The sequence below is a fragment of the Hemiscyllium ocellatum genome, chromosome 21, assembly GCF_020745735.1.
Source record: "Hemiscyllium ocellatum isolate sHemOce1 chromosome 21, sHemOce1.pat.X.cur, whole genome shotgun sequence".
Lineage (NCBI taxonomy): Eukaryota > Metazoa > Chordata > Chondrichthyes > Orectolobiformes > Hemiscylliidae > Hemiscyllium > Hemiscyllium ocellatum.
In genome coordinates, this window is record NC_083421.1 from 20,245,261 (window position 1) to 20,260,425 (window position 15,165).

The 15,165-nt window shown below is 47.0% G+C and overlaps 1 protein-coding gene across 1 annotated transcript in view; it reads left to right on the forward strand.

Moving 5' to 3' along the window:
• The window catches only part of zgc:92275 (cholesterol 7-desaturase nvd), a 65,317-nt gene that overhangs the window by 38,777 nt on the left and 11,375 nt on the right, over window positions 1-15,165 (forward strand). The window contains exons 2-6 of the mRNA XM_060841732.1: window positions 9,373-9,561; window positions 9,856-10,034; window positions 11,501-11,626; window positions 13,259-13,378; window positions 14,931-15,107. Coding sequence (XP_060697715.1) covers window positions 9,373-9,561; window positions 9,856-10,034; window positions 11,501-11,626; window positions 13,259-13,378; window positions 14,931-15,107 — 791 coding nt within the window. The remainder of the gene's footprint in view (window positions 1-9,372; window positions 9,562-9,855; window positions 10,035-11,500; window positions 11,627-13,258; window positions 13,379-14,930; window positions 15,108-15,165) is intronic.

The window sequence follows — 15,165 nt, forward strand, 5'->3', positions numbered from 1 at the left end:
TGGCAAGTCATGTTACAGCTTTAGTCAGGCCACACTTGGAATACTGCATGCAGTTCTGGTCTTCACACTATCAGGCGGACGTGGATGCTCTGGAGAGATGTTGCCTGTTCTGGAGAGTTTTAGTTATGAGGAGACATTAAATAAACTCTGGAAAGATGGAGGCTGAGGAGTGACCTGATAGAGGTCTGCAAGATTATGACAGGCATGACCAGGATAGGTTGGCTGAGGCGTTTTCCTAGGGTGGATAGGTCAACTACAAAAGGACATGGACTCAAGGTGAGAGGGGGAAAGTTTAGGGCAAAGTGCAGGGAAACACTTTCACCCAGAGGGTGGTGGGCGCCTGGAATACACTGCCAGTGGGGGTGGTGGGCACAGGTATATTAGCAACGTTTAAGGCATGACTTGATAGACACATGAACGGGAGGCGGACAGAGCGATAGAAACCCTGCGTGGGCAATAAATAGTGGGCCTAAATAAGGAGTAGAAATCAGCACAGGCTTGGTGGGCCGAATGGCCTGTTTCTGTGTTGTGTTGCCTCATATTTGTACAGGACGTTGTGTGAGTGTTTGTAACTGCAACATATAGATCTGATGTATCAACAATTTAAAGTAAAGTTTACTTCTTAAACAGTATCTTTTGCCTGTTAATTAATGTTTGCATTGTCTCCATTTTAGTTCCTTTGCTACAGTTAAAGTTTTGAAGAGTGAATCTTGCCTGACTGTTTGCTGTCAGTATCTGAAGGAAGCCTTTCTTTTTAACAAAGTCACTGTTCTTTACAGGGATTGTAACAAACCCTGTCTGTGACCTTGTGATCACTGCAAGATTGGCAGATTAATGTAAAGATTTGTCAAAGATCCTTAGAGAGCACCCTCCAAACCCATCTAGAAGGACAAGGGCAGCAGATAAATGGGAACGCCACCATTTGCAAGTTCTCCTCCAAGCCACTCACCGTCCTGACTCTGAGGATATCATTGTTCCTTCAGTGTTGCTGGGTCAAAATCCTGGAATTCCTTAATAACATTGTGGGTCTACCTAACCCCAAGGATTTCAGTTCAAGAAGGCAGCTCACCAACACACTCACCAGGGTAATTAGGGACAGGTAATAAATGCTGGTCCAGCCAGCGATACCCACGTCCCAAGGATGAATGGAAAATGCTACAGGAGGCAGGAATGAAGATGGTGCAAATAGCTTTTTAAGAGAAAGAAGGAAAATTAGAATATTATTTCCAGTGAACCAAATTGATGTCGTTTTGTATCCTCCCATTTTTGTTGTTACACTGCAGCAAGTAAACGTGGGAGGGAAATTGCAGAAGCCTTGAAAACAATTGTTGGCTGGAGATGTTGCCATGGCTAGGCAAACGTCCTTCAAGGAACTGATGTCAATTAGAGTAAAAAAAGAATGGTAACTGGCCATTCAATCCAAACAATCCAAATGGATGCTTTCCTTCAAAGGAACAATATTCCCAATCCCATCTGCCCATCCTGTTCTCCTATCCCCTCATCCCATTTGCCTTCACCCTCGTTCCTGACTGATACCAAAATGTTGCCTCTGTTTCTGTTTTGATCACTTAACTCTGGCCAGCCTCTCCCCGCTGCGATTAGAATCAAAAGGTTTGTTCCACTCTCCTTTTCCTTTCTCCTGGTTCTGGAGAACTCAGTCACTGGAAGCAGTTTGGTCTAATCCAAAGTTAAAAATCACACAACACAAGGTTATAGTCCAACAGGTTTAATTGGAAGCACTAGCTTTCGAAGCGCTGCTCCTTTATCAGGTGATTGTGGAGGACACAATTGTAAGAGACAGAATTTATAGCAAAAGTTTACAGTGTGAGGTAACTGAAATTATAGATTGAAAAATACCTTGATTGTTTGTTAAGTCTCTCATCTGTTAGAATGACCATGTTAGTTTCACTTCTTTCATATGTAAATCACAAAACTTTTTTAAAAAGCTTTGAATACCCCAGTCCAACACCAGCATCTCCAAATCATAGTCTAATCCTCTCATTTGAAGCATCACTTTCAAATCTACCTCTCCTATCCAAATGGAAGCAGACCCCACAGGGGAAACATCTCCATGTGCTCCAATCAAAGCACAGAAAAAGTCATCCTTTGACATGGTATGTGGGTGGTTAGTGGAATGTCACAGAGTCTGATCCTGGGAGATGTATGGCTCACAACAAATAATTATTAATCATGCTGTGTGGAAACGGCAGAATGTGTTTAATAGAAGGGAAATTTAATGTGTTTTACTGTTAATAGCGAGTGACTGCTCTGTACTCATGATATTATAATATAATGTTATATTGTATTATGTGCTGCCATTATACTGGCGGTGATGTTGTATGTGAGAGCCCTGAGGGGGGTGGGGGGTGGTGAGCTGGAGGTGCTTGTTGGGGCTGTGTATATGTTGAGGAGGACTGTGAGGTGGAGGTGGTACCTAGTGGTGGGGGAGCTCTGGGCAGGGGGTAGATTGGGTTCAGTATTCTCTCTGTGTGGGAGACAATGGATGAATCTTCATTACTTTGACCCAAGGCAGCAGGTGAAGTATAAAATCAGACACTTGGACTATACTTCATTTTGGGGGAATTCAGTATTACAATATGTCTGCTTCCTAAAGTGTCTTCATAAGTGCTCTCAATATTGAATTAAACTTGAACTGTCTTTAACTGTCCATTTTAATATAGTTTTAAAAAATCTTTGAAAGGCCTTTGGCATTATATTCCAGTGCTACTGCATAAGATTCTAATTTAATGGTTACTGTTGAGGATGCAGTCATTATCCCCAGACCAATTCACCCTTATTAACCAGCCCCACTCATTTGTCCATCCTGATGAAGGGCTTGTGCCTGAAACGTCGATTCTCCTGCTCCTCAGATGCTGCCTGACCTGCCGTGCTTTTCCAGCACTACACTTTTGACTCTGATCTCCAGCCCTCACTTTCTCCTCTCTGTCCACCTGTGTCTGTCTCTGTATGTGTGTGTCTGTCTGTGTAATGGGATTCAAGTTACATTGTGCAGAGTAAGCTTGTTTTTAATGACTATGGGGTTAAGGAGTTGTGCTCGCACCCTTGCTTTCGCTGTTGAAAGAGAAACTGCCAGTTGGCAAATGCATCGAGCTGATATTTCTGCCATCAGTTCTTCTCCTTCCCTTCCCCTTTAACATCTATTTCTGTGTTCACTCCTTTATTTCCTGACCCCCCCCTTTCCCCATCCTTCCAAAGCATGTGGTAACATTTTACATCATCATCTCCTGGTAATTCTGTCTGCCCCCGGCTCTCCCTTTACCTCTGTCCCATCCTCTATTCCCTTTGGCTGATTAGACAATAGACAATAGGTGCAGGAGTAGGCCATTCTGCCCTTCAAGCCTGCACCACCATTCAATATGATCATGGCTGATCATCCTTAATCAGTATCCTCTTCCTGCCTTATCTCCATAACCCTTGATTCCACTATCCTTGAGAGGTCTATCCAACTCTTTCTTAAATGAATCTAGAGACTGGGCCTGCAGAAAGTCAGGGGCTGGTCTGCACGCCAGAGCAAGCCCCGAGGAAATTGACGGGTGCCTCTAGTTGGAGCTCAGTGGGAAGTCCTTTCATGTGTGTAAGGAGTTTGGTGTTTTCAGACCTCAGAGAGCTGGGATCGAACGCCTCGCCTGGGCTAGCACACCGCTGCCGAGGAAGGGCTGCACTGTTGGGGGCAATATCTTTCAGATGAGGTGTTTGTCACAGTGGGTTTGAAAGGTCATTTGGAAGATGTTCTGCTCTGTGTCCTCCCTGAAGCCAATGACCTAGTCACATGGTGCATTGTGGGCGTTTGCTGGGTACAGTTTGGGATCTCTGCTTGAGGAGTGACCACATTTCAAAGCATTTCCATTGGCTGGAAAGCAGCTTGTGAAGTCTACAGACACCTGTCTGTGCCTCTCACTGGAGGGAGTAAACATTTCCAAGAGCAGTAAAAGAAATGAGAAGCCAATCAGTTCAGAAGTAGTTGCTGTGTCATGGCCTCTCCCAGAGGGTGGTGACTGACCGTGAGTAACCTCCTGACACGGTTCAGTTAAATTCCTGTTGTCAGTCAAAAATTCAACTATTCAACTGAGAGCATTCCACTCTCAGACACAGCAGTGAAATGGTGCTTCCAAGTTAAAATGAAGTCATACTCTGGTCTGAGGGCAGAGACAGTGAGAGAAACAGAGTTTGATTAAATTAGATTCCCTACAGTGTGGAAACAGGCCCTTTGGCCCAACCAGTCCACACCGACCCTCTGAAGAGTAACCTATCCAGACCCATTTCCCCCTCACTAAAGCACCTAACACTACGGGCAATTTAGCATGGTTATTTCACCTGACCTGCACAGCTTTGGACTGTGGGAGGAAACCCATGCAGATACAGAACGTACAAACTACACACAGACAGTCACCCGAGGCTGGAATCGAACCTGGGACTCTGGTGCTGGGAGGCAGCAGAGTTAACCACTGAACCACTGTGCCGCCCCGCGGTAACGTTTCAAATCCAAACACTGGCAAAGTTCTAGTTGTAACAATGTGGAACCAGGAGATGGTGGATTAAATAATGAAAGGGAAGGTGAACGGAGATCTTGAGCTGGGAGCACTGATGGAGGACAGTCGCTGAATGGTGTCTTTGTGACATGGACACTGAGAGGGAGAGCCCGCTCATGGCTCCTGGAGGGAAAGGGATTCTTCCTCCTCGATCAATGAATTCAACAAACCTCCCATATCTTTGTCATGTTTCAGTGATCTGCCCATCAGTGTTTCTGAAATCTCTGAAATACAAACAGAAATGCTGGAAATATTCAGGAGGTTGTGCAGCATGTGTCGAAAGAGAAACTGATTTAACATTTCAGGTCAAGGTTGAGTACTCACTTTGAGTCCTGTTTGGATCTCTCTGTGTGGTGACTTGGGGCTTGACCAGGTAGTTTTCCCTTTTATTTACAAGTGACTTCGGTATAATTCTGCAAAATTTCTTTAAAACTCTGATCTTTACACTTGGATGCACTTTGAGCTCAGGCTGACTGTCCGATCTGACTGAAGTCATTCCCACACCAGAACACACATCACCTCGCTCTGTACTCGACCTAGAGAACCGTTTGTCAGAAATATTGAATACTTGCAGCAGCCTCAGCATTTTCCTGTTGTGTTGTGGAAGACCCCATTCCCTTTCCCTCACTGAGATTCACGGTCCTGTTTGCCAGGATTGGGAGGGTACTTTAAACGCGAGCTTTTCATTTCCTGTATTTCTGCAGTCTTCCCTTCCCTCTGTCCCTGTGTCAAAGAATGAGTCACAGTGCGCACCTTAAAGTGAGCAGCACTGAGCTGGTTTGATGTTTGACTAGCATCACTCCCACCACAGGAGCTAATAACTCCTAATGAGGACAATGGAAGTATCATAATCAGACTCTATTGGGCCAATGCTAGCTCACTCAGTCACAACCAAGGGCTGTGTGAAGTAGTGACTCAGGAGATGAAGAGGATTGTTTGAACAGTTTACATAAAGGAAGAGCAGAGGTGTGATGCAAGCAGAATCTAATATCTTTTTCAAGATTACAGGAGCGAATACATATTTTAAGATCAACTTTTCCGGAGCTGTGGGGGAGGAAGCAGGAGAGTGGGAATGCTGGACAGTTCTTTCAAAGGCTGAATGGCCTTCACACATTCTGACTTGTTTGCCTGTTGTCTAGAAGTGTGTGCACAGCCAGACTCCACATGGGGCCAGAAGGGGAGTGCCATTTTAATCCATTTCCTGGAACACTGTCTGAGATGTTCTGTGGGAAGTGTTTTGTTTTACTGAACTGAGCAGGTTCGGCCTTGCATATAGTGTCATTGAGAGGTACAGCATGGAAACAGACTCCTCCATCCAACGTGTCTGCACTGACCAGATATCCCAACCCGATCTAGTCCCACCTGCCAGCACCCGACCCATATCCCTCCAAACCCTTCCTATTCATTTATCCATCCAGATGCCTTTTAAATGTTGCAATTGTACCAGCCTCCACCACTTCCTCTGGCAGCTCATTCCATACACGTACCACCCTCTGAGTGAAAATGTTGACCCTTATATCCCTTTTATATCTTTCCCCTCTCATCTTAAACCTATGCCCTTTAATTTTGACTCCCCGACCCACGGAAAAGACCTTGTCTATTTATCCATGCCCATCATAAACCTCTATAAGGTCACCCCTCAGCCTCCGAAGCTCCAGGGAAAACAGCCCCAGCCTGTTCAGCCTCTCCTGATAGCTCAGATCCTCCAACCCTGGCAACTTCCTTGTAAATCTTTTCTAAACCCTTTCAAGTTTCACAACGTCTTTCCGATAGGAAGGAGACCAGAATTGAATGCTGTATTCCAACAGTGGCCTAACCAATGTCCTGTACAGCCAGAACATGACCTCCCAACTCCTGTACTCAATCCTCTGACCAATAAAGGAAAGCATACCAAATGCTTCCTTCACTACCCTGTTCAAGGAGCTATGAAGCTGCACTCTCCAAGGTCTCTTTGTTCAGCAACGTTCCATAGGACCTTACCATTAAGTGTATAAGTCCTGCCCTCGTTTGACTTTACAAAATGCAGCACCTCACATTTAGCTAAATTAAACTCCATCTGCCACTTCTCAGCCCATTGGCCCATCTGATCAAGGTCCCATTGTACTCGGAGGTAACCTTCTTTGCCGGCCAGTACACCACCAATTTTGGTGTCATCTGCAAGCCTACCTTCTATATCGGCATCCACATCATGTATATCCATTGCAGGAAGCAGTGGAGCCAGCACCGATCCTTGTGGCTAGTCACAGGTGTCCAGTCTGAAAAGCAGCCCACCACCACCCTCTGAGTGAGGTCAGCTTAGCCAAATGCAAGTGTACTTCCATCCTGAGGGTTTTGGCTGTAAGACGTGAGAGAAGCTCAAGATTAACCGAGGAGTACCTGTATCTGCTCTTTACGTCCAGTAGTTTGTGTATTTCTGGTAGGTGCTGTAGCCCTGTTCCCTAATCATCTCTGGACCTGTGTACCAGTTTGCTGGCTCTGGGCCATTGTTGGAGGCTGGGGGGTGGATACTGGGGTTTATTCAGACTGTGGCACTGGAGGGAGCTGAACCAGAAATCCCTGATCAAACATCTTGCTTTGCCTTAACACGTCACTGAGCTGCTCCTTCAATCCTGGGCCAGAGCTCCCTCTGGTGTCACTTGTTGGGATGACAAAGTGACCAGTGTTGGGAACTAACAATTCCAGGGTGCTGGGTTTTAGATGCTAGAAATGAAATGGAAAAGGAGGATGCCTGACACTAGGAAGAGAGAGATCTGTGCTCACAATTGAGAAGAACAATTAATTTGGGTGAAACTAACAGCAAGGGGCAAAAGCCTCACTAGCAGTACTTTTTTAATGTTGAATGTAAGTCAGGAAATTGGAGAGACATTTAGGAAAAGGAACATAACAATTTTAGGATGGAAATGAGTTGGAGCATGTCTTATGAGGTTAGTTTAGACAGTCTAGGTTTATATCTGCTGGAGTTTAGAAGGGGAAGAGGTGACTTGATTGAAGTATATAAGCTCCTGAGCACTGCTGTCTCACAGCGCCAGGGACCTGGGTTCAATTCCCGCCTCAGGTGACTGACTGTGTGGAGTTTGCACGTTCTCCCCGTGTCTGTGTGGGTTTCCTCCGGGTGCTCCGGTTTCCTCCCACAGTCCAAAGATGTGTGGGTCAGGTGAATTGGCCATGCTAAATTGCCAGTAGTGTTCGGTAAGGGGTATATGTAGGGGTGTGGGTGGGTTGCGCTTCGGCGGGTCGGTGTGGACTTGTTGGGCCGAAGGGCCTGTTTCCACACTGTAAGTAATCTAATCAAACCTGAGAGAATGTTTCCTCTCATGGGAGAATCTCGAACTCCAGTCACTGTTTAAAAATTAAAGGTCACCCACTTAATACGGATGCAATTTGTTTTTCTCTGAAGGTCATGAGTCTTTGGAACGGTCTTCCTCAAAGGTCAGTGGATTCAGAGTCCATGAATATTTTTAAGGCAGAGATTCTTCAAGCAGGTGAAAGGTTATCAGGGGTAGGGAGGAATGTGGAGCAAACCGATTAGCTATGATCTTGTTGAATTGCACTGCACGTTGCAATGTGCCAAATGGCTTTTTTCTGCTAATTCTTATGCTGGCACCTTTACCTTGACTTTCCATACAAAATCTGCAGTGATGTGTGAATGGAATAAGTCTAATAGTTTGCTAGATCAGTAACCAACTAGGAATCAGCATAGTTTAGATCCAGAGTTGTGCAATAAGAAAGAGTCTGGTACTTTTAATGTGATGAAATTGTACATGGCATGGGGGAACCGGTGTTGGACTGGAGTGGACAAAGTTAAGGGATCAGAGCTGAAAATGTGTTGCTGGAAAAGCGCAGCAGGTCAGGCAGCATCCAAGGAGCAGGAGAATCGACGTTTCGGGCATGAGCCCTTCTTCAGGAAGTTAAAAATCACACAACACCAGGTTATAGTCCAAGAGGTTTATTTGGAAGCACTAGCTTTCGGAGCCAACCACTCATAACCACCCAATGAAAGAGCAGTGCTCCGTTAGCTAGTGCTTCCAAATAAATCTCTTGGACTATAACCTGGTGTTGATTAAAATTGTACATTTAATTTGAAAGTGATTTAGTTAAAGTATGAAACTAGAATCTTAATTGGACCAAAGCAAATTGTCTGAGAATGATGGTGTTAGTTACGGTTGTTTGGGAACCACATTGAGAGATGTGATGGTAGATACACAATGGTTAGCATTTAAAGAATTAACATATGATTTTCAATGAGCGTGCATTCCTTTAAGGTATTAAAAAGCTCCATAAAATATGGTACAGCAGCAGTAAACGAACAGGGAATGGGGAACAGAAGAGGGACAGCACAGGGTTAGATACAGAGTAAAGCTCCTTCTACACTGTCCCCCATCAAACACTCCCAGGAGAGGGACAGCACGGGGTGAGATACCGATTTATTGATTAGCTGTGCCACTTGCACCTATGTTTGCTGTTCATGTAGTGAAAACCTCAGAATCCTGCATTGAGGAAACCCATGTGACCTCCTCCGTTGTATGTGTGTCTACTCCATGTGGCCAGCCTTGTATCTAATGTTGTTCAGTGGTGTGGCTTCACACGGAGTGTGGTCTGTTTGGTAACTGGAGATGTGGGTCTGGAGTGGTGGGTCACCCACCCGTGAAGGGGTGGGGTGTGAGAGAGGGGCAGACACTCTGGCCGCCTGATGCCCTGGCTCAGTGGTTTGGAGTTGTCTCTGCGCCCGACGGTCTCTGGGCTGCAGCCCATGGGGACAAGGGGGAGCTCTCTGGGACATGTTGGCATTGCTTGTTATTAATGTCTGATTGTCCTTTGGCAGGGGAACAGGTTGCGGTGTATCGTGGGCAGGATGGACAGGCCTATGTCGTGGATGCCTATTGCCCTCACCTGGGCGCTAACCTGGCTGTGGGAGGGCAAGTGATTGGCAACTGCATCGAGTGCCCATTCCACGGCTGGCAGTTCCGTGGTGAGGATGGCAAGTGCGTAAAGATTCCGTATGCAGAGAAAGGTATGGGCCATAGGGGCACTGGGCTCAGGGTCAAGGAGGACCAGTGATGCTGACGGTGGGGCTCAGTTTAGGATGACCACTCTAACCTGGTGGGAATAGTCACGTGGGAGTAATGAGGCTTCACACAGTGTCATCCTGAAATGTGAGGCCGAATGGGGGGAGTGGGTGGGGTTGTGTCTGAGGCACAGTGGAGCTCAGGGTGGGGCACATCTTGGGGTGAGAGGGAGCTGTAGAGTTAACGACAGCAATGAAAGTGGTCTGACCCGTGTGTGTGTGTGTCGTCTCCTCCTGCAGTGCCAGACTTTGCGAAGATTAAGACCTGGCCATCCTGCGAGATGAACTGTGCGGTGTTTGTGTGGTTTCACTGTGACGGTATTGACCCGAGCTGGAGTGTCCCGGAACAGGAGGAGATCCAGTCCGGAGAGTGGGTGTACCGTGGGAGGACTGAGCATTACGTCAACTGTCACATCCAGGTGGGCCGAGAGAGAGAGAGAGAGAGGCAAGGTGTTTGTATCTGACCCCAGGTCCTGTGGGAGCCCAGGGCAAGATAGGAAAGAGGTTGGAGCTCATTTGACCCCATGTTGTTGACAATCGACAGCAATGAAAACAAAACCTGCTGGAAATCTGCGGGTCAGCCAGCATCCTTGGAGAGAGAGCAAGTTCGCATTTCAAGTCTAGATGACTCTTCATCAGAGCGGAATCAACAAAATCAGAAAGTGCCGGAGAAACTCAGTCGGTCTGGCAGCCTCTGTGGAAACAGAAGCAGTTTCAAGTCTGGTGTTGGCTCTTAGTAATCCCAGGAGAAAGTGAGGACTGCAGATGCTGGAGATCAGAGTCGAGAGTGTGGTGCTGGAAAAGCGCAGCAGGTCAGGCAGCATTGGGGGAGCTTATCCTGATGAAGGGCTTTTGCCCGAAACGTCGATTCTCCTGCTCCTTGGATGCTGCCTGACCTGCTGCGCTTTTCCAGCATCAAACTCCCAGACTGAGTAATCCCGAACTGTTCTGAGGAAGGCTCGCCGGACTTAAAATGTTAACTCTGTTTCTCTCCTCACAGATGCTATCAAACCTGTTGAGTTTCCCCCGCACTTTTGTCGTTGTTTCAGCTTCTGCAATCCTTTTGCTTTAACGTTACTGTTTCTGGAAAGTTCTTTCACCTACAGTGACCCAACAGCACAGGGCCTGATGTAAACCAGGCTGAGAATTTGCCTCCTCCAGATCCTTTTTCCATTAATTTGCTCCATCCATTACTTCCATAAAGACCGTGAGCAATGGTCACAGGGTCTGAGGGCCATTTGCTTCAGTCTCTCTGTGCTGTAACCATTTAGAGTACAGGAGCTCATTAAAACCTTCGAATCCTTGTCAACTATTTACTACTGTCCTGCTCCACCCACAGTCGCCTATTTGAATTTCCTGTACCTGTGTCTCAAACACTCCCTTCTGGCAAAGCATTTTCTTTTTCATTTATTGCATGTAGGATGTGGGCACAGCTGGCAAGGCATTTATTGTCCACCTGTAAGTCCCCTTGGACTTGGTGGCTGGTTGTCAGAGTTAAGAGGAATGTGTGGAAGTCAGGCCAAGTAAGGATTGGAGATTGAACCAGGCACATTTTTAAACCCCAAAACCGTTTCCAGATTTTGTTCATTGAATTTAAACTCCACCAACGGCTGTAACAGGATTTGAACCTCCGTCCCTTGTCCTCTGGCTGACTAACTCCAGTGACAATACCACCACCTCCCCTTATGTTGCCGAACCTCAGCACATTTTTTTCCCTGAGCTTCCTCTGCCTGGGTTGCTGGGTTTTAATCAGTTTGTGTGATGTGCTGGATGTTTAAGGAGCTGAGGTCTACGTGACCTGCAGTTCCCGGGAGTAGCGTACTCTGCTCTGCCAATAGATTCGGAGGGATGTGTGTGTGTTTGATGGGCTGTGTTTCTGTGACAGGAGATCCCGGAGAATGCCGCTGACATTGCTCACCTGTCCCACCTGCACACCCCCAACATGCTGAGTGGATCTGATCTACGCTACACCAGGGCCAGGCTCTGGGGCTTTGCACAACATGACTGGAAGGTAAGGAGAACTTGGGCACCATGTTTCATTTGGGATCTGGCTAATTCTCAGCAATAAAGATTCCTGGCTGCTGGATACTGCAGCCCTGATTGGGAATTCTCCTGGGAAAGCAGGAGAAAGATTATCGAGTTGACCCTTTTGTTCTGTATTTGCTCCCCGCTACATTTCCCTGAATTTGTCAGAGCCAAGCTCTGGGACCTTGCAGGTAACTCGATATTTGAGCTGGACAACTGAGAGGCCATACAGTGTAGCGTGTGAGCGTGTATGTGCGTGTCACACACTGCTTCTATACCTGATGGCTCACAGGCCAGAGACAGCAAAGGAGGAGACCGCTGACAGGAGAGAGAATCATCCTCTTTGGTTTGGGTCCTGTATGTCCATATCCCTTTACATCCCTCTTCTATCTTTCTTAAAAATGAAGACAGAATTGGTTGAGGGTTTGTGTTTGATATCTGTGTTCTCCTCACAGTTGCAAGAATTGTGACAGGAGTGTGTCCCCAGTAAGTCACCAGAGAGAGTCAATGGCTGTCTGGGAGGGAAGGTGAGGCATAACTATCAAATCAGGTGATTATAAAACATCAGATTGGTCATATCCAATGATTCCTGATAAAGGGCTCTGGCCCGAAACGTCGAATTTCCTGTTCCTTGGATGCTGCCTAACCTGCTGTGCTTTAACCAGCAACACATTTTCAGCTCCAATCTGTAACAGGCAACTAATCCAATGCATAGGAGGAATTACTAATTACTTAATTAGAAAAGGACCCCTTAATGCCTTAGACAGCCCTGGGGGTGTGAACCAGTTTTGGAAGATCCTTCTTACGATCCCACAGTGACCATTGATGTGTGTTAGATTTTGAGATGAGGTGTTTAGGGTTAAATGTTTGGTAAATTTAAATAGAGGAAACGATCAGCTGTCTCAAGCTAAAAGTCACACAACACCAGCTCATAGTCCATCAGGTTTATTTAGAAACACTACCTTTTGGAGCTCTGTTCCATAACTTTGTACACCCCAGTCCAAAGCCAGCATCTCCAAATCATCGCGTTTTATGAATGGGTGGAAGGATTGAGGGTTTCCCCCTCACGGTAATGTTCAATGTTTATAGAGCAGTGGCTGACTCTCAGCTGGAGTTTGGGATGTCACCAATAGTTTCAGGGTGAAAGGTATCAATTATGAAAAAAGCCTCCTCCTTAAAGCATGGGAGGTTTAGGAGAGATCAGAGATGTTTGCAATCCTAAACAGGGGGAGTAATTGTTTCCGGAATTTCCAGGTCAGGAATGCAAGGAGACAGGTCTGTCTTCAGTTAGCACAAAAACATTGGAAGTTTGTGGTGGGGATGGGTGTGGTGCTGTGAACTGGTGTACTGATCTAGAATGTTCCACCTGAATGGCTGGTGCAAGAGGTGGGAGATTTTTCAAGGAGGTGTTGATATAAACCAGAATGGAGACTCGTGCAGGATCTGGGGCAAAAGGAGAGGCTGCAACTGTTTCAGAAACCCCTGCAGAGAGTCAGTCAGCGTGCACACAAAGGGCTGAATGGCCTGAAGAGGGTGGATGTCTCTGTGAGGGTCTGGGGATTGTCCATGAGGGAGGGAGGTGATGAGCTACACTAAGGCTGCTACTGTTTTTCTTCAGGTGGAATGGCACCCAGAGGCTGAGCCGACAAAACACTGCTCGCGGATGTTGGTCTACCATTCGCTGCACATCCTCGGGTGGCACTGCTCTCTCCTGGATGTCCATGTAGTTGCCAGGCAGGTAGGAACTGGCATGGGAATTACTGTGAATCCAAAAAGCCCCCTGACTGGAGATAACCCGAGCTGAGCTCTCTCAGATAAACACAGCAGCATTCCCAACCCCTGTACCGCGTTCCCTCACTCCACCACATTCCCATTCCTCGCGTGATGCCATTCGATGAGCAGGAAACGCGCTCTCCCCCTCCCCTCCCTGTATCGTGGTGTTCTGATGAGCTCATATTTCTCAACCTGCGCTTTACGCTCTCAGCCTCAATTCAGAAGCTCTTGGGTTCAAATCGCCCTCCAAGGACTCTCCGGGAAGGGGATGACATATTGGGATTATCTCTGGTCTCTTAATTTATGGACCAAGCCAATGTTCTGGGGACCAGGGTTCCCATCCTGCCACGATAGAGGGTGGCATTTGAATTTAATAAAAACTGTAATTCAGAGTCTAACGATAACCATGAATCCACCAACAATTGTCAGGACAAACCCATCTGGTTCATTGATGTTCTTACCTGGTCTGGCCTACACATGACTCCTGACCAACAGCAATGTGATTTGACCCTTAACTGCCCTCTGGGAAGTTGCAAGCAGGCAATGAATGCTGACTTGGCCAGAGATGCCCTCAGTCTGAGAGTGAATAAAACCAGACCTTTGGGTATGATATCTCGCCTTGGCACTCCCCTGTGGTACTGATAGAGGGAGGCAATGCTGGAGATACTATCGTTCAAAGAGACAATTAAACACAGCCCATGCCGGTGTGAAAGGTCCTCCTCAAGCCCTATACTGACAAACAACATCTCCTGACCAAGGTGTGTTCCCCAAACAGCACCTCAAAACAGATTGGCCGGTCAGTCCCTCGTGGTGAGTGTGGGCACAGATTGGCCGGTCAGTCCCTCGTGGTGAGTGTGGGCACAGATTGGCCGGTCAGTCCCTCGTGGGGATTGTGGGCACAGATGGCTGCCAGATTTCCCATACTGCATCTGTGACTTCCCTGAAACTAACCTGCTTGGTTGGAAAGTAGTGGGAAGTTTGAGAGATGATGAAAAGTGCTATATCAATGCAACTTTCTTAAAATCCTCTTGCATGCACATTCAATGACTTGTGGATAAAACATGGTATTCCTTCTCCCCCTCACCCATAGGAGTCGGGAGAAAAGCTGGAACGCTGCTCCCGATGTGAATCAGATCTTTGTCTCTGAGAAAGTTGCCAAATTTGGTTAAAAATGACAAAAAAAACAAAGTATGGCAGATGCTGAAAATCTGACAAACTGCACAGGTCTGTGGAGAGAAATCCTGAGTGAATGTGTCAGGTCTCTGACCTTTCTGTCAGAGCGGACATTCACTGGTCCGAGTGGAAGATCACATGAACTCTGTTCCTCTCTCTACAGATGCTGCTAGACCTGCTGAGTTTCTCCAGCAATGTCTGTTTTTATTTCAGCTTTCCAACGATCTGTGATATTCAGGATCCTTCCTGAACCGTCTCCACCCGACCCTGTTTGTCTCTGTCACTCCTGGATTTTGGTTGTATTCCTTGTTCCCTGTTCACGCCCTGCCTCTGTCTTGCTGAAGGTGGGTCCTGGCATTGTCTACATGCTGTTCAATCACTCGTCCCTGGGCCGCGGAGTCATCCTGCATTGTGTGACGCCGGTGGAGCCCCTGCTGCAGAGAGTGAGTCACCGTATCTACTACCAGGCCAATATTCCCCCCATCGTCCCCAAGTTCATCCTGAAGGCTGAGTGTGTTCAGGTGAGTGTAACTGTCACTCCCCACTTGGCCGGACTGTGTAGGAAGGAGATGGCTGGGC